The 25,738-nt window shown below is 45.8% G+C and overlaps 1 protein-coding gene across 3 annotated transcripts in view; it reads right to left on the bottom strand.

Moving 5' to 3' along the window:
- The window catches only part of LOC101078327 (rho GTPase-activating protein 7), a 36,009-nt gene extending 11,660 nt beyond the window's left edge, over positions 1–24,349 (bottom strand). Inside the window, exon 1 of one of the 3 annotated variants that reach the window (XM_029847854.1) lies at positions 24,141–24,349. In XM_029847854.1, coding sequence (XP_029703714.1) covers positions 24,141–24,261 — 121 coding nt within the window. In that variant the 5' untranslated portion in view covers positions 24,262–24,349. Of the gene's footprint in view, positions 1–4,436; positions 4,713–24,140 lie in introns of those variants that run through there. The other 2 variants (XM_029847855.1, XM_029847857.1) reach the window with 2 other exon arrangements.
- Positions 24,350–25,738: the final 1,389 nt, after the last annotated feature.

Raw genomic sequence — 25,738 nt, 5'->3', positions numbered from 1 at the left:
GGCCATCTTCCCTAACCCTAACCAGGAGAGGGCGGCCATCTACCCTAACCCTAACCAGGAGAGGGCGGCCATCTTCCCTAACCCTAACCAGGAGAGGGCGGCCATTTTCCCTAACCCTAACCAGGAGAGGGTGGCCATCTTCCCTAACCCTAACCAGGAGAGGGCGGCCATCTTCCCTAACCCTAACCAGGAGAGGGCGGCCATTTTCCCTAACCCTAATCAGGAGAGGGTGGCCATCTTCCCTAACCCTAACCAGGAGAGGGCGGCCATCTTCCGCACCTACTGCCGCGACAAGATAACCGCGCCCAGCCACATCACCAACATGGATGAGATCCTTCTGACTTTTAACATCCCTTTGACCCACAAAGTGGAGAAAAAGGGACCAGCACGGTGGCGATACGCACAACGGGACATGAGAAGTCGTCGTTCACCGTGGTTCTCGGCTGCCACGGAAATGGACAGAGCGCTGGATGGGAGAAGGCGAACACTCCTTCACAAAGACTATGAGGCAGCGGCGGGCAGGTTATGCCACCATATGCGGGTGGATTGTAGACGCACGGGCTATGATACCGTCTTCATGTATTGGAAGAGCTTTCACAAAATCAACGCTGAAGCGGAACATCGGTGAGTCTGATTCAGATGATTAAGAAGAGGAATTCGGGATGTTGGACATTGAAATAGTGTAGCTGTTTAGTTCAGATTCAGAAGATGAAAACTTTGGTTTTGTGGCGGAAGAATGAGTATTTTGTTCAATAAATGTGTCGAAACTCACTGTTTTACTTCCGTTGTCATTTTTACTGTATGTTTCAGCATGCGCCTAATAATACCTGATGTATGTTTTAAATACAGAAATAGCACCCAACTGAGACTGCACCTTTTAATACAGTGCGCCTTATGGTTGTGAAAATACGGTACATGAATTTTTACAAATGCACAAGGAAATACTCAGAAATTCCTGGTAGTTAAACTATGCAGCAACAATGATGTCAACAATGACCGCAGTTAAAGTCTGACCTAATTATTTGATGTATGAGCCCATTACAGAACAAAACTGTGCACGGCGGACAATAACCATCCAGGCCTCTACGCTGCTGGTTTACGTAAGCGATGGTATCTCATTGGGGCTCCTGCACCAGTGTGACTGCAAGCAGCAGCTTCCTCTTCCCTTTTCCACATGATTTGGTCCCTGAGGAAGTTGTGATTTGGCCCCTCTGGGCCCTGATAAGAGATCTAGATGTGAGATTAACGTGGCTCCACCCTGCTAGCGCCAGGAAACTGGAGCTCGTGTCTGGATGATGGTGGTTTACGTGCTCAGAGGACATGTGTTTCAGTGTTTATGTTGGTCAGAACGTGGATTTTTCCTCCTGTGTTTTATTTTTCTTTTGAATTAGCTTTAGCAAAGACTCAAAGTTATCAAAGTCAAACCTAATGCGCCTGAGCTGCTCAGTCAGGGTTTTGCTGATGTTTTGGGGGCTTTCAAACTGATTGTACGCATCACCGAACTGCCGCATGACGGGTGTTGGTGTTGCCCCATCCTGGGCTGTTTGAGAGCACCCCTCAAGGATTCACTGAAGATCAGAGGTATGACAGCTGTCAATACAGGCAAACAGTGTTTCCCACTTTCTGTTTGCTGTTCGCCTGATGGTCCCAAAACACCCCCCAGCCTCCGTCAGGAAACGAACAATGTCTGTGGGAGCGATGGGCCGCAGGGATGAACAGCACAGGTGAAAACTCTTCTGTAACCCTTCATTTGTGAGCTGAACCTTTGAGATAAAAACGTGCTGGAGCTGCAGTTAGCAGAGTTACATGGTTGGCGTTAAGGTACATTTTTATAGCTATAGTTATTTGTTTTGTTGATTTAACATTATTTAAAGGCACAGTATTCAAGTATCCAGTCTATCAACAGTCCCAAAAACCCCAACAACAATGAAAGCCTATTCATGCTCGAGGTTTCTTCCGGTTAAAAGGAAGTTATTCTCGGCTTAGGGGGGGGGGGGGGCCCTCTATATAGATGACATATAGATTCTATATGAACAAAGTTGAGTTGATTTAAATGTATTTAACTCCAAACTAAGGCTTTCTGAGGCAGGATGTGGTTTTGACAGTTCGAAATAATCAATTTACCCTAGCCAGACCCTCCAACAATTAAAATGTGGCAGTGTTTTTTTACAGGAAGTGCTGGGAGTTGTCAAAATAAAAGCCTGCACACAGCTCAGAGAGGCTGATTGGTAATACAAATCAGTCAACCTGGGATTAATCTCTCTATATGTTAAATATCAGCAAAGATGGCACGCATGTCTCCAGAAACCAGCAAGGAAATTCGCAGAATTTGACGTTTTTAAATTTTGGTCACAATTCAGAATCTGCAAGAAAAGGAAAACTTGCATCAGAAGGAACAGCCGTGACCTTTGAGTCTCACCTACACTCAACAGAATGTGGACTCGGTTTAGCGAACCTCATTAACTATCCAGAGTTAAAGGTAAACTCAGTAGAAATTTCAATACGTGGAAGAAAAATCACTCAGGAGGTTACAGCAGCGGAATACAGACGACATTGACGACCCGTTTAACCAGCCTCAACTAACCCGCCCCTCGCACTCACCACAGAGCCTAAACGCATCTGTCTGTGTTCACGAGTTAAAACCCAAGCACAAATTGAAATGTGGATATTAATCACACACACACACACACACACACACACACACACACACACACACACACACACACACTATGACTCATCCTCCGTCCGTTGGCAGGTATTGGCTCACTTGTAGCTACGGTATTTATTGCCGCCCGTTGTTGCCCTCTGTTGCTAACAACACTCCATGTCCTTCACCTCTGTGCCAGTGGCGGGGCGACGCTCCGCTGACTTCACATAAACATTCTCAGGATGCAACCAATCGAACCAACCTGAGGTCTTTATTCTAGAAAAGTCTTGGAGCGTGTCTCGGGTCACCTGTGGCTGCAGAACCCTCCCTGTCCTCTGATCTCAGTCCAGCCGTTCCAGTCCTGGACCAGAGTTCTGTATTAAGGCTACTGACTGAGATGTTCCATCACTGATGAGACACGAACATCTGTCGATTCTCAGAGAACAATTTGTATCTGTTTAAGCCTGAATACCCCTCCAAATATGACATTTCCACTAAATTACGCAGCTAAAACGACTTCAATTAATCAGGATAAAACAGACCCAGAACTGTCAGAACTGGGTTCCATTTATGTACAAATCTAAAATCATTAATCTTCTACAGACATAGAAACCTGTCATGACTGAGCAGACAGCGAAGAGCAATCAACAACAAAGACTGAAATATACTTTCTCTTATGTTTTGATTACTTTTATTCTTTCTAAGTTTATGATGTGCAACAAGACAAAAACAACATTTGTAAATTCTTGCAGTGACAAGAAGGAAAAAAAACCCATAAAAGCACCTAAACAAGTTGAAAATGTATTCAATGAAATCAAAAAATGCCTCCATAAAAGTCAGTCAGTGAAGGAATTAAGTGAAGGAAGGAAACAGTACTTAAAAGTCACTCAGTTAATTGAAAATGATAGAGTTTGTACCATTTGTTTTCTGAACAAAACAAATATAAAAACTGCTCTTTAAACCCTTTTCTGTGTTTCAATTGGGTTTTGATTTGGGTTTTAGAAGGTTGAACAACTACTGTATTCCCTCAAACTACTATTGCCCTTGGCTGCACCAGGAGCTTTGCCTCCTTTGTTGTGGGCTAAGGTGATTGATCGCACAACTGTCACAACTTTCCCTTTTTTTCTTAAGTTTAGTTATTTGGCTGAAACTTGCTGCAGTAAATAAAAACATCATTACGGGGAACCTTTTCTTCATCTCACTGCTATAATCTAATCACTAAAAAAAAGTGATTCTTCAGAAGGGTTGAATATTTGATCTTCAGGAGTTTGATTTCCCTCCGACTGATCCGGTGCTAATAAGAACCCACTCACATTCACGGCGGTTCCTACGCTTTTTACCGCGATGAAAAAAGACTTTTATTCCAGCAGAATTCAAGAATACATTTGTGATGCGTCCTGGCCCACGGCCTTCGGAAAACAAAGAACAGTCAGTGAAAGCCAGAATAACTCAAATTCCCAGTTTCCCTCTATCTCCCTTATAAATGGTGGAACCATTGATTCCACCAATATTCCAGTCATTTCAGATAAATCTGTTTTAAAATAACTCAGCCACGAGCGGATGTGACTTTCATAAGTCGCTAAGAGGCCATTTTCTTCTCCGTGCCATGTTAATCAGGTTCTAATGAAATACCACTCATTATGCTAATTAACCAATCAGCTCCTTAATGAATGTCATCAAGCACCAATAGCCAATTGTCATCAGAAAGAAGCTAGGCGACGTTCCGAGGTGAGGGATTTCATTATCTCCACATCTGTCACACATGAGCAGGAAGGGAACGTATACTCACTTGTGATCAACATGTCTCTGAAGTCAGGAGGACGCTAACAAACTTCCCATGCTAAACGCTGAAAACGGAGTGTTAGTGGATTAAATCCCGCAGGTGAAATCAGGCAGTAAATCCAGCTGTGCTCGTCATGGTGGGCATCGTGTTAATGAAGTCATTGTTGAAGATTTCCCCTCACCACTCCCCTTCCTTTGGCCCAGACCGGACCATCTGCATCACGAGGGGTGGAGGGGCGGTATCCTAAAAATAAACCAAGGGGGGAAACTTGGTCAAATTAGCTAAAGAGAAGAGACTCGGTGGGGTAGAAAAACCTGAAATCAGGCTGGATAAACGAGCTGACCCTCACAGGAAGGGCAGAGATGATGGGACAGGATCTGAGTTCAGTGGTGACAGCGTGAATAGCACTTAGAAGATTCAAATCAGTGTTGTCCTCCATATCACCACCCACCCAGGTTGAAGAAGGAGGAAGAAAAATATCCCAGTTCTCGCTCACTTGTCACCTTCCACAAGTTACATTTTTACAGGACTTCGGAATAAAGCCACTTCAGATGAAGTGGAAAGCCGAGATCCGAGTGAGGAGGATAAAAATGCCTAACAGGCTGCGACACTTCAAGGTTTCATCTTGGCTCAGTCTAAAGAATGCCATTAGCGTTAATAGCCTTCCATTTAATGCGTAGGTGTTTGATTATGGGATTTTAAATGTGAATAACTCCCTCGAAGGAGAGCAGAGTCGCTGCCGTGATCCGCATCATTAATTTACAAGTGGAGGAGAGAAAGAACGATAGAGAGAGAGCGAGGGCGTAAACAAGTAACCAACTTCTTCACAGTTTCTAGCAAGATTTCTGATGATTTGGGCTACAGGTTATAAGACATTAACTGTACGGAGAACAAAACTGTACATTTCAAATGCTATATGATGCCCCGCTCCTAACTTTAACAATGTCTTTTCAGACCAAAAAACAGACCTGACTCTTGGTTCAGACTTTGGTCCTGACTCTGAGGTATAAAAAGACCTTTCAGTTTGAATTAAACCACAAGCTGAACCCATTAGCGTTGCTCCCAACATCTTTAAGGCTACTGGGAAATGTAGGCTAAATAGAGCAAACACCATTGTAGGCCACACCAAGGTTCCAGGTACTGAACAATTCCAGGTAAATGTCAGGTGGGTTCAGCCGGTGTACCCGACAACAGCAGATGGGAGAGGATGTCAGATTAAAGCACATTAGCGAACACGAGTGTGTTCAGAGTCTGAACACATCCCAAAGAAAGTTTGTGATGTGTCGACTGTAGAAGATACAAGTGAATCTCAGAGCTTGACCCCTAGGTCTACTAACAAAGCAGGCGCTGTGTGTGTGTGTGTGTGTATGTGTGTGTGTAAAGGTTACAGAAGGCTGTGTTTCCTCTTCCCAAGCAAGAGCCTCACAGGCGTCAGAGGAGGAAGAACCAACAATACTCTCAGCGGATGGGAGTTTCTTTGTGTGTGTGTGTGTGTGTGTGTGTGTGTGTGTGTGTGTGTGTGTGTGTGTGTGCTGTTTATTTGTGATATGGATAAAGGCTGTTTGGGTATGAGAGGAAGGCAGCCACAGTAGAGAACGCTGACACGAAGGATCATCTCAGCCATTTGGTTGCATGCTCTGGGGTGTGTACCAGTTTAACTTTAGCTCTGTATGAATGTGTGTGTGTGTGTGTGTGTGTGTGTGTGTGTGTGTGTGTGTTTGTGGTCTCCAGCCTCGGAGGCTTCAGGGCTGGTATTTCCGATGCAGTGGGACAGGAAGTGTCCGGCTCTCTTGAACTCAGTCCCTCCCACTGATCCGCACACACAGGACATCAGAGTCCTCCTGAACGTACAGTAAAAAGTTTATTGTTGTATTTATTGATCCATCACTCTCAAATCAATCATGACCTGACCATCAAAAGAAGGTAGTCCCATCTGCGTCCCATTGTACCAACAATATTTCAATGTGGTCTTATTGGCCGACTGGTCTCTGGGTGTATAGTTCTGGGGTCCTTGATCTGAAATAATACACCCCAAACTGGACACCTCGCTCAAACACCAGTTACAGTCTTTGTTATCCTGCTGAGTCACTTGAACTCTCTGCACAAGTCCATCTGTACTGGTTGATGCCCACTATAAATAAAATGTTCCATGTTCTTTTGTTCTGGGTGACAAACGGAAACTCGAGGACATTGCCAAGGGTCAGCGGATCCTCTGGCACCAGGTTCACAGATGATATTACCAGCTTTCAGCAGAATTGTTTTTCTAGAAATTCCTCTGAACTGCAGACTCAGACACTCGGGCGGTGTGTTGGACCAGTCCAAGTAAACAGTGATGATGGGAACAAAGCAAACCCGGAGTGACTCCTTGGGACAATCTCAGTGTAAAGTAAATTCCATTTAAACCAAGTCTGAGCAAGATTTACTTCACTCCTACCTGGTAATTTGTCCCAGATGTCCCACCTCATTGCCGTGTGTCCTGGAAAACTGTTTTTTTTAAAATGTTTTTTCCTTCGAATGTCATTTCCTGCCTAACAAAGCTTTACCTGTTCCCTTAGAGCCGCCTTGTGTTGAAAGGCCTTGATCTTCAAAATTCCGTTTTCCTATTATTGCCATTATTCAAGTTTCATGCTCTGCAACGGGAACTTGGAACGCTTAAAAGATGTTCCTTCTCTTGTTTAGTTTTGGGTGGATGACTGTCGGTAAAACCATCTAGGATGAGACAAAATCAAAAGTCTTGTATTTCTAGCGTGCAAGAAAATCGTGTAAAAGGAGGGACGACTCCAGTTGCCCTCCATCAAACCGAGTTCCCAAATTTAGCTTCACGTTTCTGCCCTGTTATATGGCTAATGCGACCTCTTTAAAGTTCTGTTCATTGCAGTACCATGCTAGCAGACATGCTAACGTTTACTGGCATTCGTCGGGATATTTCTGATCATTCAGAAAGGAAAGAGAGGTGAGCCAGCATGGCTGACCTCTGGGATTTCCCCTATCTGAGTGGAGTGCCGTGCACTTTTGTTTGCCAGCACATGCGTGAACTCATTGTTTTTGAAGTGTCGCACAACCCCTGACTCTTTGGAGAGTATCTGGAAAACAGATTACCGCGGCCTCGCGCCCAACCAACTTCTGAAGAACATTTGAAAAGTTTTTCTCGTGAATTGACGGTAACATTTCAAAAGTTTCATTTATTTTCGCGGCTTTAAATATGCCCATATCGGCGTAATTAAGCAGTCACAGCAGTGGGTCGTCCTGATTCTGTGATCAAAACAGCAGCACAAAAGTCTCAAAGAAGGTTTCCGAGACTGTGAATCACTGCTTGTGTGTTGAAACTTACTGACGCTACTTAGCATTCAACTCCCAACTTCCAATTACTTGGGTTGGGCCAAATTCACCCTTGCCGTTCCCTCCCCGGGGGTCTATAAACCTTTGATGGGAACAACAGCAGATAACTCTGGAACGAGGGGAAATTAGGCCACTTTGTTTCTGGTGATTCATAATCCACTTCAGTAACAGGCAGCCATGTTTAATCAGCACACATTTAATACACACTTGTCACAGTCGCACTAAAGTGTGTGCAGTTTTATTGGTGATACTGGTGAGTAATGGTGGGGCAGGGCCGAGCTGGACTACCAGACAAGACTTTTCCAAATTTTGGACAGACCTTTGGAATGTGTGTCTGCCTTGATCTTTCTTCCTGGGCACCCTTTAAACAAGACTCATTGGAATTATTGTTTTCTTTCCGTGTGTCTTTTTGTTGCTTCTTCTCTTAACGGGACCTCAACTTATACAGTGCTGTACGTTTTTATGGAGATGCTAATTTCCTTAATGGATCAATAAAGTACTCTGATTCTGATTCTGATGATTCTGACTTACGATCTGTGGACTTTTCTTGCCTAAATCTTCCTCCGAAATTCGACAATTACACACAAACAATGTTTGAAAAACTCAGTGTAAAGATTTGCACGTGAAAAAAAACAACTTTACTGCTGGGATATAAGGCTAGCTACCGCTAACATCTGGCCTCTAGCCACATTGTACGTAGTGACAGCAATATGCGACCTAAATACCTTTGCAAATGACCATCAGATTGGTGATTTAAAGCTTTCTGGATATTGATGGGTTGTGTGTCCAGAGTCGGGTTTATCCAGGCTACTCTCTGACACGTGTTGTGCTTCCTGCTGTGAAGCGCCTGTAATCGATCTCTGGGTGTCCTACTGAGCATAATGAGGAGTGCCGGGACCGAGCGAGCCGAGCCAGCAGGTACGTTTGGAGGAACAATGAAAACACACACATTTCCACCCTAATTGCAGCAGAGAGCCACACGCTAAGCTTTGGGGCTGTAATCTCTCTGACATTTGCCTGTAATGCCAGACTTAATAATACGGACCCTTACCCGCCGCTATCGGATCAATACTAATATCAGACTCTGAAAGTTCAGAACTCTTTAACGAGCACAATCATATCTGGAATCAATAAGCACAACAGAAGGATGTTGCTTTATTTGTTTTTTTCATCTACAGGTGCGGACACACTGCTGACAGCTGTTTGGACCCCCCCCGCCCCTCGCTGGGCAGGTAGAGCTCTGGGGACCACAAGTTCACGCATACGTGCACTCAGTTTATCATAACACAACAAAACAGGCCATATTTGCAACTGGAACACTGGTCAGGATAGGGAAATGTTGCTTGTGTTTCCTGTATCCATCAGACTAGCCTAGCTTTAGCACGTGTCCAGCAGCACTTTAGAGGCGCCAGCACACGCCGTTACCTCTCTAGCCTTGACCCCACTCGCACGGTGCACGCACCCCTGAGAGGGAAGCAGAGCCTCCACCTTCTCCTTGTGTTTCCCGGCTCTGGTTGGGAAGCACAAACCGAGAAACGCGTCGCCGAGAAATCAGCCGCCAGCACGTTGTGAAAACAGGGCAGCGCGCCGAAGGCTGAAAAATTAGACACACCGCATGTAGGCTAGCAGAAACTGGGCGGAACAGAGTGATTGGAGCCGAAGACGGACCCTGAGGAGGAAAGTGATGAAGCTCAGATCTTCACAGGGAGAAGAGGCTGCAAAACTGTTGGATTGCTACAAACAGACGAGATCATCGTGAGTTTAAGCCTATTTTCAGCAGAACTCCCAGATAAGTGTTGGAGAAAGTTTGGCTTATGTGTAAAAACACACTTGATCGTGACCCCCACCATGGCCTGCAGACATTAAGGTCACGGGGGTTGAAGTTGTCGCAACCTTTTGATCTTCCAGGAAAACAACTCCAGGTTTTGTCAATAAATGAGTTTCTGATCACACCTGAGTGGAACCAGAACTCCTTGCTGCTCAGCAACGGTGCCTGCAGCGCTAATGTTGATAGCATTTCAAATGTTTCTAAAAACTCCTCTTCAGGGAGCTAATTATATGTTTATAGAGAACAAAGATTTGAAACCGTGGTGGTGGATAATCGCCGCAAACTGAAGCTAATTACTGTTAGCATCCATTGGAACACATGCCTGCTTGTTAGAAGACGCTTTATACATGTGGTCCATTTAGGACTCAAGGACAAAGTTCAGGAGAAGATGGACCATTTGAGGGGAAAGAAAAGTAATATTCTCCTCTGACACAGGTTGAAAACTGAATCCAAGCTCTCACAAATGCAGTTGGCGTCTCCGTCTCCCGCGAGCCACTCGCTGAGGGATCCTCAGAGAGGAAACGCTGAGGCCACCGGAGGCAAACGCTTGTCAGCATTTGGCGAAAATGCTGAGCAACACAGAAAGAAGGAGTTCCATCAACTCTGCATTAAAGAATCAATGTGGAGAAAAGGAGGAAGGCTGAAAGATTGAGAGAAGAACAGAGGGAAAATGAGAGGCGCCGACTTTTTCTGTCAGAGCTGCAGCTAAAATGAAGGTGAAACCAATCGTCTGGTTGCTGAAACTTTTATTAAAGCTACAGTTCACGTCCATCTTTACAGTAACAGACCTTTTTTCTTCTGCTTGAGCCAAACTTTGTTACAGGTAAATCAGATGTTTAACTTGCCGAATGTGGCAATTTTTTCCATTTAAACACCAGTTGACCAGCTGCTGGTGCCCATTGTGGCCGTTCTGGTGCTAACATGCCCCCTGCTGGTAGAGACCGACACTACCGCACGTGCTTCAGTACAACAAAAGTTAATTTTCTTTATTATGTAAAATTAAAGATACAATGCCATGTTTGTCTTCTGTAGTGAGAAAAACTAAACTAATTACATTTTCAGATGTTACAGTGGGCTAACTTAACGTTTCCTTCTTTTCATACGGCCGATTTACGTTAACTCCTTCTTGTTTCACAGAACTGTAATCCAGAAACTCTAGATAACAAAATCCTTTTTGTGCCCCACCCTGCAGCAGCAAACAGTGGGAATCACAACACACACATGTACATGCTGAACGTGGTGGGAATCTGTATCATCGCACTCAGCTGAGTCTGAAATCAGGGCTGCTGGAGCTCTCTGTCTCCATCTCTGTCTCTGTCTCCCTCTCTGTCTCCATCTCTGTCTCTGTCTCCCTCTCTGTCTCTATCTCTGTCTCTGTCTCTATTTCATATCAAAATTAGCATTTCGAAAAAAGACAACATTATTTTTCACTTCCTGTGTGGGTCCTTGTCAGGTTATGCTGATGTCCTGGCCCGATGAAAAGGAGAAAGGGAGCAGGTGTGGAGGACGGAAGCTCATTTGGCTTCCTACTCGTACTCGAGCTCAGAGGTCTCAGGTGGGTCACGTCAAATGTCGGCTCAGACATGCTACACAACCACAGTCACTCAGCTAACGGCTAACCTGCTAGCAGTCTAGCTGATAAAAGAGCACCTATTAAAAAAAGTTTTTCTTTTCTCTTTAATGATAGGTGGATGGATGGATGGATGGACTGACTGACTTATTAATTGATTGATTAAATAATTGAGTGATAATTTTCTGTATCGCTGTTGCCGTGTTCTCTTTCACCCCAGACTCCTCCTGTATATTATCGGAGCTTATCATCCATCATATCTCCAACATCTTCCCGGCCTGTCACACAGCTGCTTCATCCGACACTTCACGGCTACACACCACCTCTTTACACCTCCCTTTCCAAACCCTCCTCTGTTTCACATCTCCTCTCCTTTATCTCTTCCTAGCTACCTTCTGATCTTCCTCTCTTCTGTTCTCTCTTTATCTCCCTCTATGCTGTGCCCGTCTCAGGACCACCCGGCCTTCTCTCTCTGTCTCTCTCTCCACCCCCTCTCTTCCACCATGTGATGAGGAGCCCAGGTGGCGTGATGGATTTCAGTCAGGACAGGAATAGTTTCCTCCCAGAATGGATTCTGCTGGATAAGCAGGTCAGATGAAGTTGGCATCTGGAGAAAAGAGCTGACAAGAAGCTATGAAAGGAGCAAAAGCTTGAAAACAGGCAGAAGAACGTCAGCGAAGCAAGGGGGAATAAACTATTAGCTCAGGAGTAGCTCTGAAAAGAGAGGGGGGGATCTAAATCAAAGCCACTTTATCTGACAAGTATGATAAATGTGCAGGAATATGCCTCCGAGGCAGCGGAGCAGAGTGGCTGGCACCCCGCAGAGCTTCATTGTACATGACTTATGAGGGAGAATCACACACTTACAGGAGCCCAAAGGTGGTCCTTTGGGTCCAGGGACCTTCTGACCAGACCCCACGGCGGCTGAAGGTGAGCTAACCTCTGATGTGTTCATCTTTTCATACGATAATGAAATTGCGCCTCATTCCGCAGAATCCACCCACTGATGCCTCCGCTCCCCTAGCTCCCTCCTTCCGTTTTAATCAACGTCACACCGACAGAAACGACCGCCGGCATTCAGACGTCAGCTCGCATCAAGAATCGAGCGAGAATTCCAGGTACTCTGAACCGGTTCCCCGAAACCGGCGTCGCCAAGCCTCTCGAGGTTATGAGGACGGATGAGACGCCCAGCTTCATCTGTGGATGAATTTAAGTCACATTTGTGTGAAAAGAAAGCTCTGAGCACGACTTTTAGCATCAACCTGAACCAGTAGAAACAACCAGATCTGGGGAGGAGGGGGGGCATTAGCGTAAAGTGGCCTGACTAAAGCTAAATCTGCCTTTACCATCTCCCTCTGGGCCTCCTGCGAGCCGGTTCGAGCCACTTGTGAATTATTTAACGCATCGCTCTCGCCGAACAGCGGATCTATCACGGTTTTCAATTACAGTTTATGGCCCCTTTTTATCAGAAATGTTCCTATTAACTATGTATGAAATGACAGAGTTGTGCGAATCCCCGGAGAATTTGCCACGACTCCAACCGGCTTTTGACCTCCTTTAACTTCCTTCCTTTTATAGAACATTTACTGCCAGGTTCGGAGTCACTTAAGTGGATTCATCACACGTTGGGACGTACAGCAGCAGTGAAAGACAGGTCACTCGTCCTGGAGTTAATGTATGTTGTAATTAAGGTATTTCTATGTTCTACCTATTCTCTCCTCTACCTGTCCTCCTCTCCTCTCCTCTCCTCTCCTCTCCTCTCCTCTCCTCTCCTCTCCTCTCCTCTCCTCTCCTCTCCCCTCTTCTCCTCTCCTCTGCCTCTCCTCTCTTATCTTCTGCCTCTCCTCCCCTCCTCTCTCCTCTCCTCCCCTCCTCTGCCTCTCCTCTCTTCTGCCTCCCCTCCCCTCTCCTCTCCTCCCCTCCTCTCTCCTTTCCTTTCCTTTCCTTTCCTTTCCTTTCCTTTCCTTTCCTTTCCTTTCCTTTCCTTTCCTCTCCTCTCCTCTCCTCTCCTCTCCTCTCCTCTCCTCTCCTCTCCTCCCCCTTCTCTCTCTCTCTACCCAACCAGCCATCAGCAGGAGGGTCCCCCTACATGAGCCTGGTCCTGCTCAAGGTTTCTTCCTGTTAAAGGGGAGTTTTTCCTTGCCACTGTTGCTTGTTGGGGGTCAGACCCTGGGATTCTGGAAAGCGCCTCGAAACAATTTTGATCGTTACTGACGCTGTATAAATAAAGATTGATTGATTAATGAAGATCCGTTGTTTCTCACTCAAACTTTCCACCGAAGAGGAATGAGAAGCAGCATTTGCGAATATTTGCCTCTGCAGAGTGTCGTGACTCAGCCTTGAATCTCAGCCTCGATCTCCCTCTGAGCACCAGCTCAGGCGGCAGCAGATTGTTTTCCAGCCTCCCACCTCACGCAGGCCGTACCCGCCGCTTTGCGACGCCGCCTCGCAACCTAATGAAGCGGGAGGGTGACGGGCAGCCACGACCCCGGGCTGACCGGCCCCACCTACAGCAGATGATCACGCAAGCACTTGTTATTAGTAATCAGGCCTAAGCGGAGACGCGGACGCCATCAGATGTTCGAAGCGTCCCTGCGTTCAAAGACGAAATCATCTGAAAGCGACTTCCGCCGAGCTGAATGTTTAAGCAGCTCCCTGGGAGGAGGACGTCCCTCTGTCCCGCTTTCATCGGGCCGTGATGGCACGTTTGCCAAAAGAATTTAAAGCGCCATGAGAGAATTCAGCTAGAACTGGAGATGACCCCCCCTCCCGTCTGTGCCAACGCTGCAGTCAGAGTCACCTGAGGCTGCTTGTGGCAGAGAGTCGGAGTCATAACGGGGAGCAGAGTATCTGTGGCCGTCAGTCCTCCCAACAATGGCTCTTATATAAGAGATAACACACAGCCAGGCATCATGAAGAGCGAATGAGCGAGCGAGCGCACGCACACACACACACACACGGAGTGTAACACACGCTTTAAATCTGGTACTGTAAACACAGACACGTCAGCTTGTGAGGGTGTCTTCACTTCCCAAAATGTCCCTATTGAGCAATTTTCAATTTTGGTCCTCACTATGTATCAGACACCAGAAAAACACACACACACACACACACACACACACACACACACACACACACACACACACAATAGCTGTGACAAAACAATAGCAGGATAGGAGAGGTAGTTGCACTATTGGTGCTGCTGGGTGGTCACACTTCTTAAAATGGAAGCTTAAAATTGCAGTGAAACAGAACAAGATGTTTTTGGAGCTTTGACGCTCTTACCGTGACGTTGTTAGCTTAGCAGGAATAGGACGTAAAAAAGACAGAACGTTGCTTCTTATTGATAAAAGTATCGGAGAGAATAAAGAGGAACACAATATCTAGTTGATAGGAAAGCACAATAGCAGTAACTCTGTTTGTTCTCTGTTATTGACAGATGATGATGATGGTGATGATGATGATGATGATGATAATGATAATGATGATGATCTGCAGACTGTTACTGTCATTCCAGATATATTTTTTGAATCTTTGTATGTTGGTTCAGAAACTGAACACATTTCAGTCTTCGATGATAAAATCGCTTTGATGACGGCGATTATGGAAATGAACAACGTACCTAAGCACATAAAAGGCTAAAGCTAAACGATTCCACGGTGAAGCTCTAATGAATCCTGCATTTTCATGTTAGAAATCAACGTGTCATGATGGCATTTTGGAATGAAATTCAAGCAATTATCCCCGAACGGCTGGGCCATCGAAAGTGGCTCCACAGAACCTTTTAGATTGCTCACTCGTTTTATATCACGTTAGAGGAAAAAGTCAGAAAAAGAATAAAAACTTCAGTTGCGTTGTTTTGGGGCAAAACTTTTCAAGCCTTACAATTAAAAAGTGCAACCAATAAAACTGTTAAAACTGTTGTTTTTAAAGCAGAACTGCCTCTTTTCTTCTTCAGAGCAGAGCAGTCCAGTCACTTTGACCCCCAAAACATAAATAAAGGGTGAATATTACCCCCATTAGAGAGAGAAGTATGAGCTGCCCGTCTCTCTGATGATTGCCTTCATGGTAATTATATTACTAACTGAAAATTAAGGCGGTAATGACACCACGAACCTTTTAACTGCGCCGAGCAGCTTTAGCGGCGTCATTAGCCTGCAGCCAGTTTGCTCATTAAAAGGCAGCAGAAAAGAGAGAACACGCTGGAGTCAAAGTCCTCTCGCTATCTCACACAGCTCCCGCTCCAGGTTTTAAGCTACGCTGCTGAGCTGGAGCCTTTAACCGGACCGGCCCGTACAAAGAAACGTCGGGTCAGGCCGATTTTCAGACAAAAAAACGTCATTCAGATGTTTCACATCAGCACACACGGAGCAATTAAAGCTGCTTCAAGACAGAATTAACAGTTACCCACAAGTCAAAGAGGCAGAAAAGATGAAACAGAGAAACCAGCAAGGCAGACCACCGCTCCCAGTAGAAACGTGGGGCATTGCCCAATACCAGTAAAGGTGGACGGTTTCACCAGTTTGCAGTGAGAACTCCAGTAGTAAAACACAAAAACTCAGCTCAGCGTGGACGCTCGTCCACACATTTACCAGCTAACTGCAAATGGGAATCAAGCTAACTGCAAATTGAAAGTCGACCCAACCGGCGCGTCTGGTGCGAGGGATGACGCGTGGAATTGAACAAAAAACAACAACACCAACAAAAGCACCTGCTCTTTTTTGTGTGTACTTAACACTTTTAGAAAAAGCAAAACGGTGGGTCAATATGTCCTGGAGACAAATCTACAAAACACAATTATGTCTTGACTGATGTGCTTTTAGATTAAGGACAATTAGGGGCCAATAATAGGTAGCTGTTATCACACACACACACACACACACACACACACAGAGTTCAGTGGCTAAGGACTGCTGACCTCTGACCCAGGGACTGACCGGGGACTGACGGGACAGCCCCCGTCAGAGGACCGCCGCCACCCACACGGTCATAAAACCAGGAAATGCCGCAGCGCCACTGGGCCCTAATCCCAGATTTTCTGTCTGGAAACTGCGTCATGTTGCTTCGCCACTTTATCAGCGGCGGCCACATTGGCTCTGCGTGAAGATTAATCGGTGGAGGGCTGCACAGATGCCGCTACAAGAGGCGGGGGCCCGCCGCGCAGCCGGGGACGAGTAATCCTGAACCGCCGGTCCAAAAGCAACAACCAGATCAGGATGAATGAGGGAGCCTTGCTGCCCAGTTTACAGTATAAATCACTGGCGTTTGTTCCGGGTTGTTTTGGTGCATCAGGCGTCATCCACCCCCCCACCGATGCCATAGAGACAGTCAGTATTTGAGCCTGACCAAAGTCTCACTTTTAGCCGCTAAGGGTCCGAGCTGTTGTTTGCTGTCTGGAGGAATCAGTCAGGCTCAGCTGGGTCCTCCAGGTAAATGAGGACCCCCCCCTCAAACCCCCCTGACCACCACACCCGAACTCAAGCAGCGACTCAAACAAATCAGCTCTTGGCGTCCGAGCTAACTCATTACTCAGGACTGATGAGCTCCGACTTTTAAGAGCAGCGGGTTTTGGATTAAAAGCGAGATGTGATGTGATGCAATAGAGAAAACGACCATCTGTCTGCGGCAGCGTTATGCACAGCGAGGCAAAAATCGAATGAGGACGCCGTGGGACAGCAGAGAGCTGTTAGCAGGCTCTGTAATAAAGTGTGAGTCGACATGGTTTCAGATGCTGGTTTAGCCAAACACTTAATAGTGCTGCTGACCAGTCTGAGCTAATTCTAGAATGAATTTCCTCTGGTTCAGATATTTAAAAACAATATAACTGAGTTTGGGACATTCACTCTAGTTGATTCTCATAGATTTACAGAGACCTTGGGACGACTGTTAGCATGATGTTGTCTTCGCTAGTGCATTTACACCATGATGACCGGGGGAGGGGGCAGCAGGGCCACTATCTGCCTGTTTCTGATTAGAGGAGGAGGAGAAGCCACAAGCCGTCTGCAGGCCACCTGATTCCACCCAGGACGGCTGCACCTGCTCCTGTACCAGGGTGAGGGCTTCAGGTTTTCGTCTGGGTTTCTTCCGGCGCATGGGAAAGGAGCGTCTGGTCCCGCTCAGGGTTTCTTCCTGTTCAAAGATCTGTTGTTTCTTGCTGCTGTTGCTTGCTGGTGATGTCAAAGTCGCGATTTGTGTGAACTGTCAACAGGTACACAGCCTTCTCACAGATATTTGCCCCACACGCTCTCTGACTCTCTCTGTCTCTCTCTCTCTCTGTCTCTGTCTGTCTCTGTCTCTCTCTAAGGTCTTATAGCTGCTGGGTTTTTATTGTGGGAGTCTATACTGGACCGTAATTAACGTTGGAGCGGCTTGTCAGACGGCCCATTATACTGCACTCGTTTAAACACACACGCCATCAGAGGCTGAGTGAATATAGATGCTCACTTAACTGTTCCCAAGAACCATTTAGCATCTGCTCATCCATCGGCAGGACCGAGCCATAAAAGCCAGAGGAGGAATCTGAGAATGACACACGGGCAGTAAAAGCGCCCCACCACCAAGGCAACAGCCTGTTATCTACGAAAGTTACACAAGACATTAAAGTTTAGCTGCTAGCTCGATGTTCAGTCATTAAATATCATCATAACACCTTCATGTGGGAAGTTCCACATTCTGTATTTACACATGCAAAGGCAAATGGAGCTTTGCCCGTGTATCGACAACACCAGCAAAGGTTTGATAGTAACGACAACGGCCGCTACGATCCATCTGGTTTCTGGTAACCTTCACTTATTCAGTCAGTCTGGGTTGCAAGAATACATCCCAGCAGGCCGTCAGTCCGCCACGGGACACACAGACACAAACAAATACAAGCTCTTGCATTGGACACTAGCTTAAATGCTACACCCTTGAATATTCTTGAGCATTTTTGCTGTGCAGAATTGTCAGAAAACAGTAGGTGGCGCTGAAGGTTCCAACTCAAATATTTAGGCTGAGACAATAGGATCAAGGTTAATGACTCCTTAAACCTTCCTTTTGGAGTTCTGGCGCAGTGGGTGGAAATTAGCAGCAGCAATCCTAATGTTTTCATGGAAATCGCTCAAATGAAACAGTTCCAGAATGTTATTCCACTGCTTTGGCTAACAAAGAGGAAACGTTTTTCCATCAAACTCCAATAATCCCGAGGGAAAAAAAACCTACGGTTTGGAGCTGCAAACAGGTACGGGATGGAAAATGAGGTTGTTTGGGGTCAGCGTGGCGGGAGATAACTTCCCGACATCCGCCTCGCCACTACAATGCCACTGTCCCGCGTTGTCCAAACCAATTTGTCTCCTGCAGCATTATCACAGAGCCTCCCACCAGATTGCATGAGCAGGAAGAAAGGCGGATATTTCTTTCTCCGTCCGTCCGCAGGCGAGCAGGACGGGAAGTTATTGAGCCACAAACACACAAATAATGACTGAATCCTGGGAATTCTTATAGGAATGAAAATGAAGGTAACCTTCCATTCAGACAGGGACACACACTGCAGGAGACCATTAAACTACCGGGAGGAAGTTGTCAGTAGCCGAGGACGACGAACTCCAGTCAAAGCTTTGGATTTAATCTAACGGGGGCCCGCAGCAGCACGCTAGTGCGACACATGAGGGATTAATTAAAACAACAGGATGAGCTAATCAGCTTCCACGCAGAAAGAGGTGCAGAGTGATCCGATCCGACAGGTAGGAGAACAAGTGAATTTTCTTGTCCCAGCGGTTGAAACACACACCGGCCCAGAGCGTCTGCGCGTCGCTTTGATTGGATATCACCCGGATATAATGTCGGGAAACAAACGAGGAGGAGGAGGAACACTACCCAGCGCCGCAGCCTCAGAAATTAGTCCTGGAATACGTCACATTGACACCTGTGTTTCAGTCACGGGTGAAATCAACGTGGACTCCTTGGGGGCTTCGAGGGCAAAATAAAGGATCGGATTCTGACAGAAGGAAGGAATTCTGATGGCTAATATCCCTTTTTCGCCTGGTTACAGTCGTGTCCGTCTGTCCCCAATACTTTAGTGTCCACTGGTGATGACCAAGGATCCTTCCATAGTGAGACAATCGTCTGTGCGACTGGACAATCACATTGTTTGGATTTGTTTGCATAGTTTTTTACTAAACTATGCAAATCGATTTTTCATCATTTGTCAATTGAACAAAAGGGGTGAGATGAGAAAAGTGTCTCCCCCTGGTGGTGGTGGTCCTGGAGCACCTTCGTGAGTTAGCTTGCTGCTAACTTCAGAAATCAGCCATTGTCCCAGGGGGATGAGGAGGAACATTTGAAACTTTGCTAAACCAAACTGGTCAGACTGGCGCCAGTCCAGGTGAAGCCCCTGCTGACCCCCACTTCACCGAATAACTGACAACAGCAGAACCTTCCTCCTCTTCAACCCCAGAACCAGGCCTGTCATCATGTGACCTGTGTGGTCAGAATGGTCATTTCCATTAAATCCCTTCAAAAAGATTTGAAGGTTACAAAAAGCTAAATTCATGGATTCTGAGTGTAAATACATATATTTTTCTGTTGAAAAAGAAATCGAGGGCATTCCATTCTGCCTTTTTTCCGACTTTTTCCATTGGCATCTGGAAAGGTTTCGGGACAGAAAAGCTCCGACTCGGCACTCCCCGGAGCCTGACGTGTGAATAAAGTGACGGCGGCGGAGATGGAGGACGGGAGGCAAACAGAGAGAAAAGATGAAAAGAAAACAGAGGGGGGCTTTACAAAAACGAGGAGCGGCAGAGGAACGAGGTGGGAACACGTGGTGCCGTTTCCCTGAGGAAAAGTACAGTACTGATGAGATCCATGCTGCCGATGCTCCAAACAGACGTGAAAAATACGATTTTGATGCTACACTTTTACGTTTTAGAGCATTAAATGTAAATAATTATTGATTCCAACTGTATACAAGGCTTGTTTTCTTTACTTTTAGGTAATAGAAGGGATAGCATGGGTGGCTATGACATTAGAATTTACCAGCAGCAATCACATGAAGCCTGTTGCGTTTGAATGCTAATAGCACGATGCCAACAGCGGTCGACTACATGGTACATTAACACTTTTGGTGTTTTCAGTTTTAATGTTATATGTGAATGAAATAAAAGAATTATTGTTCATGAGTATGAGCACTTTGGTTGTGTTCTTCTCCTGCATCTGGCTCAGAGCCGCAGCATCGCTCTCATTTTCAGTTTTAATCATCTTTATCCTCAAGAAGCTCTTCATTAGCGTGGCTGTTTAACTGCATAACTGTTGCATAATTAGTTGTTTGTTTGGGGAAAATGAGTGGCGCTAGCTTCCGGGTCCACTTCAGAAGGAAAAAAAATGGTCTCATGTGTTTTGTGTGACACAAACTTGGTAAATATGATGTTTCCCCAAATGTGTTTACAGATTAAACAGAAAAAAAAACTAAGTAATGGGTTAAAAAAACTCCCCCTTAAAATTAGAAAGTATAAATTTGGCTAGTAGTGCTCATGTTTAATGCAATATGATACCTTTGAGGATTGTTAAACACATTATTGCTGGATTTGAATCAAAGCACTAAGCATTTAGCTTAGCCTCTGTTAGCCGTTAAATAAATGAGGGAGATTATCCAACAATGGTTGTTCATACTGGTGTGTATACTTACTGGTTTTATACCTGTAAGCCCTACACGTGTGTCGCATGTGTTATGGATCTTTAAGAATACAAATTAGGAGGTCTTCAGAGCGTCCTGAATGTCATGTTAGCTCTACATCCGTCTTTAAAGTTCCATTTACTTTCCACCTTCAGTTTAAGGCTGAACAGATATTCTCACCTGGATTAAATTCCTATTAGCATCCAGCTGTGATGTTAGCGTTCCTGTCACAAAGCCGATGAGTCTGTCCAGGTTTCGAGGAGAGTTTACAGAGCAGAGAGTGAAGGTTCTGTTTGGACGAGCTCTGCTTTCCAGTTTTGAACAGAGGGCTATATTTGGACTGTGAGTTATGACAACTTTTTAGAATAGAAGTAAATATTAGGACGGGCTGATGGAGGAGAAGCTCTGAGAGACAGTGAGCGATGGCAGCAAAAACCCAGGATGAAGAGCTGCGAATCCAAGAGGATGCAAATCTAGTTCACAGTTATTGGGTTTAAAGGGTCTGAACTGGGTCCTGTAATAAGACACGCCCACTTTCACATTAGTACAGAGTAACTTGTAGCGAAAGCCAGGCTAGCCATCAGAAGACGTTTTCTTTTTATTAAAAAATGGAACTAAATTAGGAGCCTGAGTTAGGAGGTGCCGGTGTTACCATTTGGTTCTGATAATCTTCCACATTGCTCAGTGTTTCTGTTTCTGATCCATGGAAACATATAAACAGGTTATCTTACAGCAAATTGGTGGCACAGATTTTAGCAAAAATTGCTAGAATATTCAGCAGAGGTTAACGTGCGTCCTTGATAAACTCTTACTGGCGTCCAGTTTTCGCTGAATTTGACTATTGACCAATTATGTCATCAAGTTTCTAATCTGATAAAGAAAAGACTCAGAAACAAGTCAACACAATGCAGGTGAAAGAAGACACACTTTAAAGACCATTAGCGTGGTTTTCTGTAAACTGGATTATGAGGCTGAGATTACGTAATCCTCCGGAGCCAATCAGAGCGCAGGGCTGTTTTAACGTCAAGAGATGATTTATTCCAAACGCTCTCAGACAAAGATACAAGCATGAACGCAGCTGCAGGCTCGGAGAAAGAGCAGAACCACCCGCACATGCGCACGCACGCACACACACACACACACACACACACACACACCTTCTCATCTCGGTGAGGTTAGGGTTATGACATAGATGCAATCCACTCCCCAGCCCCTGACCCTAACCATGCCACTCATCTCCCTTATCCTAACCTGAACACAATTCTAACCTCAACCTCTAAACCATTTTTTTAACTCCCAAACAGTCCTTTGACCCTGTGGGACGTAGCAAACACTTTGCAAACATGTCCCCACTTTGCTGGTAGAATAAGGACGTTGGTACTTATTATGTAGTAAATGCGAGCGTACACACACACACACACACAATCAGCCGTCAGAACCGACCATATAAACTCAATGATGTTATTAAATGTTAAAATATTGTTGTCAAAAAGCACCAATTCTATTTGTTGAATTCTCTGGGCTATCCAGAACAACTTCTCTCATGAGTGTTTCCACCTTTCTGAAGGGAAACAGATTTGTTACTGGCAACGTTTAATCCTCAAAAAGAGCAAATAGCAAAATGTTGGCCTTGAATTTAAAAGGTTTGTTGTGGAAAACAGCTCATTTTTGTGAAATGTTCAGTTCTGCAGCTGCTACGCGTTTAAAGGTGTCCATCGGAACCTTAGATTAACCAACGCTCCATAAACCCAAATGAGGTTGAGGTTGTACCCACACGTGACACGAATCTGCCGCGGTTTGGCCGTATTGAGCTAATAAAATCTGTTCCGTGTTAAACAGACGTCCTTGAAAACCTTTGGTGGCGTGGACATGTTTACACTTCACCTGCTGCACCTGCCCAATCAGGGCCTGCATCCTGCCAGACAGCATAGATACTCTTTTTTGTTCTTACTGCATCTACTATATTTTCATGACCATAAGGCGCGCTGTATTAAAAGGCGCAGTCTCAGTTATGGGTGCTATTTCTGTATTTACAACATCCCGAATTCCTCTTCTTAATCATCTACTTCAGACTCACCGACCGGTTCCGGTTCAGCGTTGATTTTGTGAAAGCTCTTCCAATACATGAAGACGGTATCATAGCCCATGCGTCGGCAATCCACCCACATATGGTGGCATAACCTGCCCGCCGCTGCCTCATAGTCTTTGTGAAGGAGTGTTCGCCTTCCATCATCCAGCGCTCTGTCCGTTTCCGTGGTAGCCGAGAACCACGGTGAACGACGACTTCTCGTGCCCCGTTGTGCGTATCACCACCGTGCTGGTCCCTTTTTCTCCACTTTGTGGGTCAAAGGGATGTTAAAAGTCAGAGGGATCTCATCCATGATGGTGATGTGGCTGGGCACAGTTATCTTGTCGCGGCAGTAGGTGCGGAAGATGGCCACCCTCTCCTGGTTAGGGTTAGGGAAGATGGCCGCCCTCTCCTGGTTAGGGTTAGGGAAGATGGCCGCCCTCTCCTGGTAATCCGCGGGAAGCCGCTGCGCAACATATGTCCTCGCGCGTATGGAGAGATGCCGCCTCCTCATAAAGCGAAAACACTAAGATTGCTCGATTGCCATTTTCAGCCGCATATTCGACGGCCTGCAGTTAAAAGTAAGCCTCATACGCGTCTCGCTTGACTGGCGCCATTTTAGGGGATCCTTACACGTAGGTGTGCCGCTAATCGATTGGCGGAGCGTTTACCGTAACGCACCCACCAAAGGCGCACAGCAGAGTCCACAGACAAGGCGCTCCATATTATAAGGCGCACCGTCGATTTTTGAGAAAATCTCAGTGTTTTAGGTGCGCCTTATAGTCGTGAAAATACGGTACATCAACAGTAGAGTAAGCTACTATGCTGACATGCTACCGTTAGCTACTTTGTAAGCTGCCACGACCAGAAAGAGGACAAACAGCAGCTTAGTCCACATGAGTTCATCAGTGACTTCCATCAATAACGAGCAACAGCCCACGGAAGGACTCCAGCCCAAAGACAGCTAATGCTTGGAGTAGTGTTGACATTAATGCAGCAAGAGAACATTTTCATGAAGCTGAAGATCCAGTCAATCCTTCTCTTCCACATTATTAACGCAGATAAATCAGGAAGTTTGGGAGGACCGAAGAAGAAGAGTCAGTCCAGGAAAATGAAGCAGGACAGATCAGCAGAACATCAACCCTCATCCATCCTGACCTTCCTGAAGCTGCAGACTGAGTTGCTGCTGCCCAGAAACACCGTTCCAAGCCAAAACCAGGCCAGAACATCTGCACCCACATCTGTCACGGACTCACCCCACAGGCGCCTCTCCCTCACTCCCCTCCAGAAGACGTTCCAGGCCTTGTTGGTGGAGTCTTTCACGTGCTCGCTGAAGGAGCGCCGCAGCGGATGCGTGCCTGGCGGGATCTGAGCCATATTCCATCCAGTTACCCCCTCACATATTCCCAACAAAAGGAAAACCTGTAGTGTCGTGAGCCCATGTGTGCAGCCCTTCTTCCTCCAACCACAACAGAGTCGGACTCCAGTGAAGTGAGGAAGGAGGAGGAGGAGGTGGAGGAGGAAGGCCAGGCGGGGGGGCTGACACTTGATGCAAAAAGTCTGCATGTAATTTGTGAACCCCCCCCCTCCTCCCTACTGCAGCAGAGTGTGTGTCAGTGTTTATGTGGATGAACACACCGTTCTGGTATGTGAGTGTGTGTCTGTGTGTTTTCAGGAGGATGGATGTCGGCGCTCCGCCAGAGGCACCACTGTTTGCTTTAGTGTGGGAAGTTAAACGATTCGGCCGTCCTGGAGAGAGGAAGTGACATCTAACCCACGTTAAAGATATCATCACACACACACACACATGCACACGCACACACACACAAATGTGCGCAGATGGAAAGAGTGAAAGTAATGGAAACACTCACTGCTCTCCTTCTGTCACAGACACACACACACACACACACACACACACATACACTGATGTTAAAAGGAAACACGAGTGTGACTCGCTTACTTGTTTTAGTGACATTGAGTGACCTGAGATGCAACTGGGATCCGCTGGTTTAAGCCAGCCGAGACCCTGCAGCTCCTGAGGGAAGGAATTAGGACGTAGTGATGGTGGTGAGTCGAGAGAGAAGTTCGGTGACCTGCTTTTCAATCCAGACAAACTAGACCACCTGGATCACCTGGACCACCTGGACAACCTGACTTTAGACTACAACAATAAAAAAAGGTGTCTGGCTTTGCCCATCTGAGACTTGGAAGTAGAAATTGGTAAAGATAACAATAAAAAACAGGGATGAAATGGGAGTTGCCTTCTAAAGGTGGGGGGAAGTTCCATTTTTTGGAATAGAAGTGATAACATTCAGTGTTAAAGCAACACTCCATTACAAATAAGTCACGTTAAAATACTTTAACACTCTAACTCTAAAATACTTTAACACTCTAACTCTTAACACTCTAACTTTAACTCCCTAAACTGAGTCGTGAACATAAAAACTTTTAGAAAAAGACTTGGTGGAGGGAAAAAGAAGTGATAAAATGAGATGTCAGTCAAGGCGTGAAAACAATGCACATGAGGAGCCTGAAGGTTTGATGGAGAGTTCTAAGAACATGATTAAGATGTTAAACTTCCCATCTGTCAGTTAACTTAATGAAGCTGGCACACACACACACACACACACACACACACAAAGATAAAATCTGTTTAAAGTCGCTTCCTCTCTGGTCAAATATCAGATAAAGAGCAGAGGTCAGGAGCGAGATGGAGGCGGGAGACCCCATAATTCTTCCTGAGTTAGGAAAACAGCAAATTAGATGATAACTTCAAATTAGTCTTTAACTCTTAGGTAGGAAAATCCAAACTTTGCACCTGCGCTACCCTCGTGGCCTGTTTCAAGGCTACTTT

The sequence above is a fragment of the Takifugu rubripes genome, chromosome 15 (genome assembly GCF_901000725.2).
Source record: "Takifugu rubripes chromosome 15, fTakRub1.2, whole genome shotgun sequence".
NCBI lineage: Eukaryota > Metazoa > Chordata > Actinopteri > Tetraodontiformes > Tetraodontidae > Takifugu > Takifugu rubripes.
Note: the sequence above shows the minus strand (reverse complement) of the source record. Positions and strands in the feature narration are given on the sequence as shown.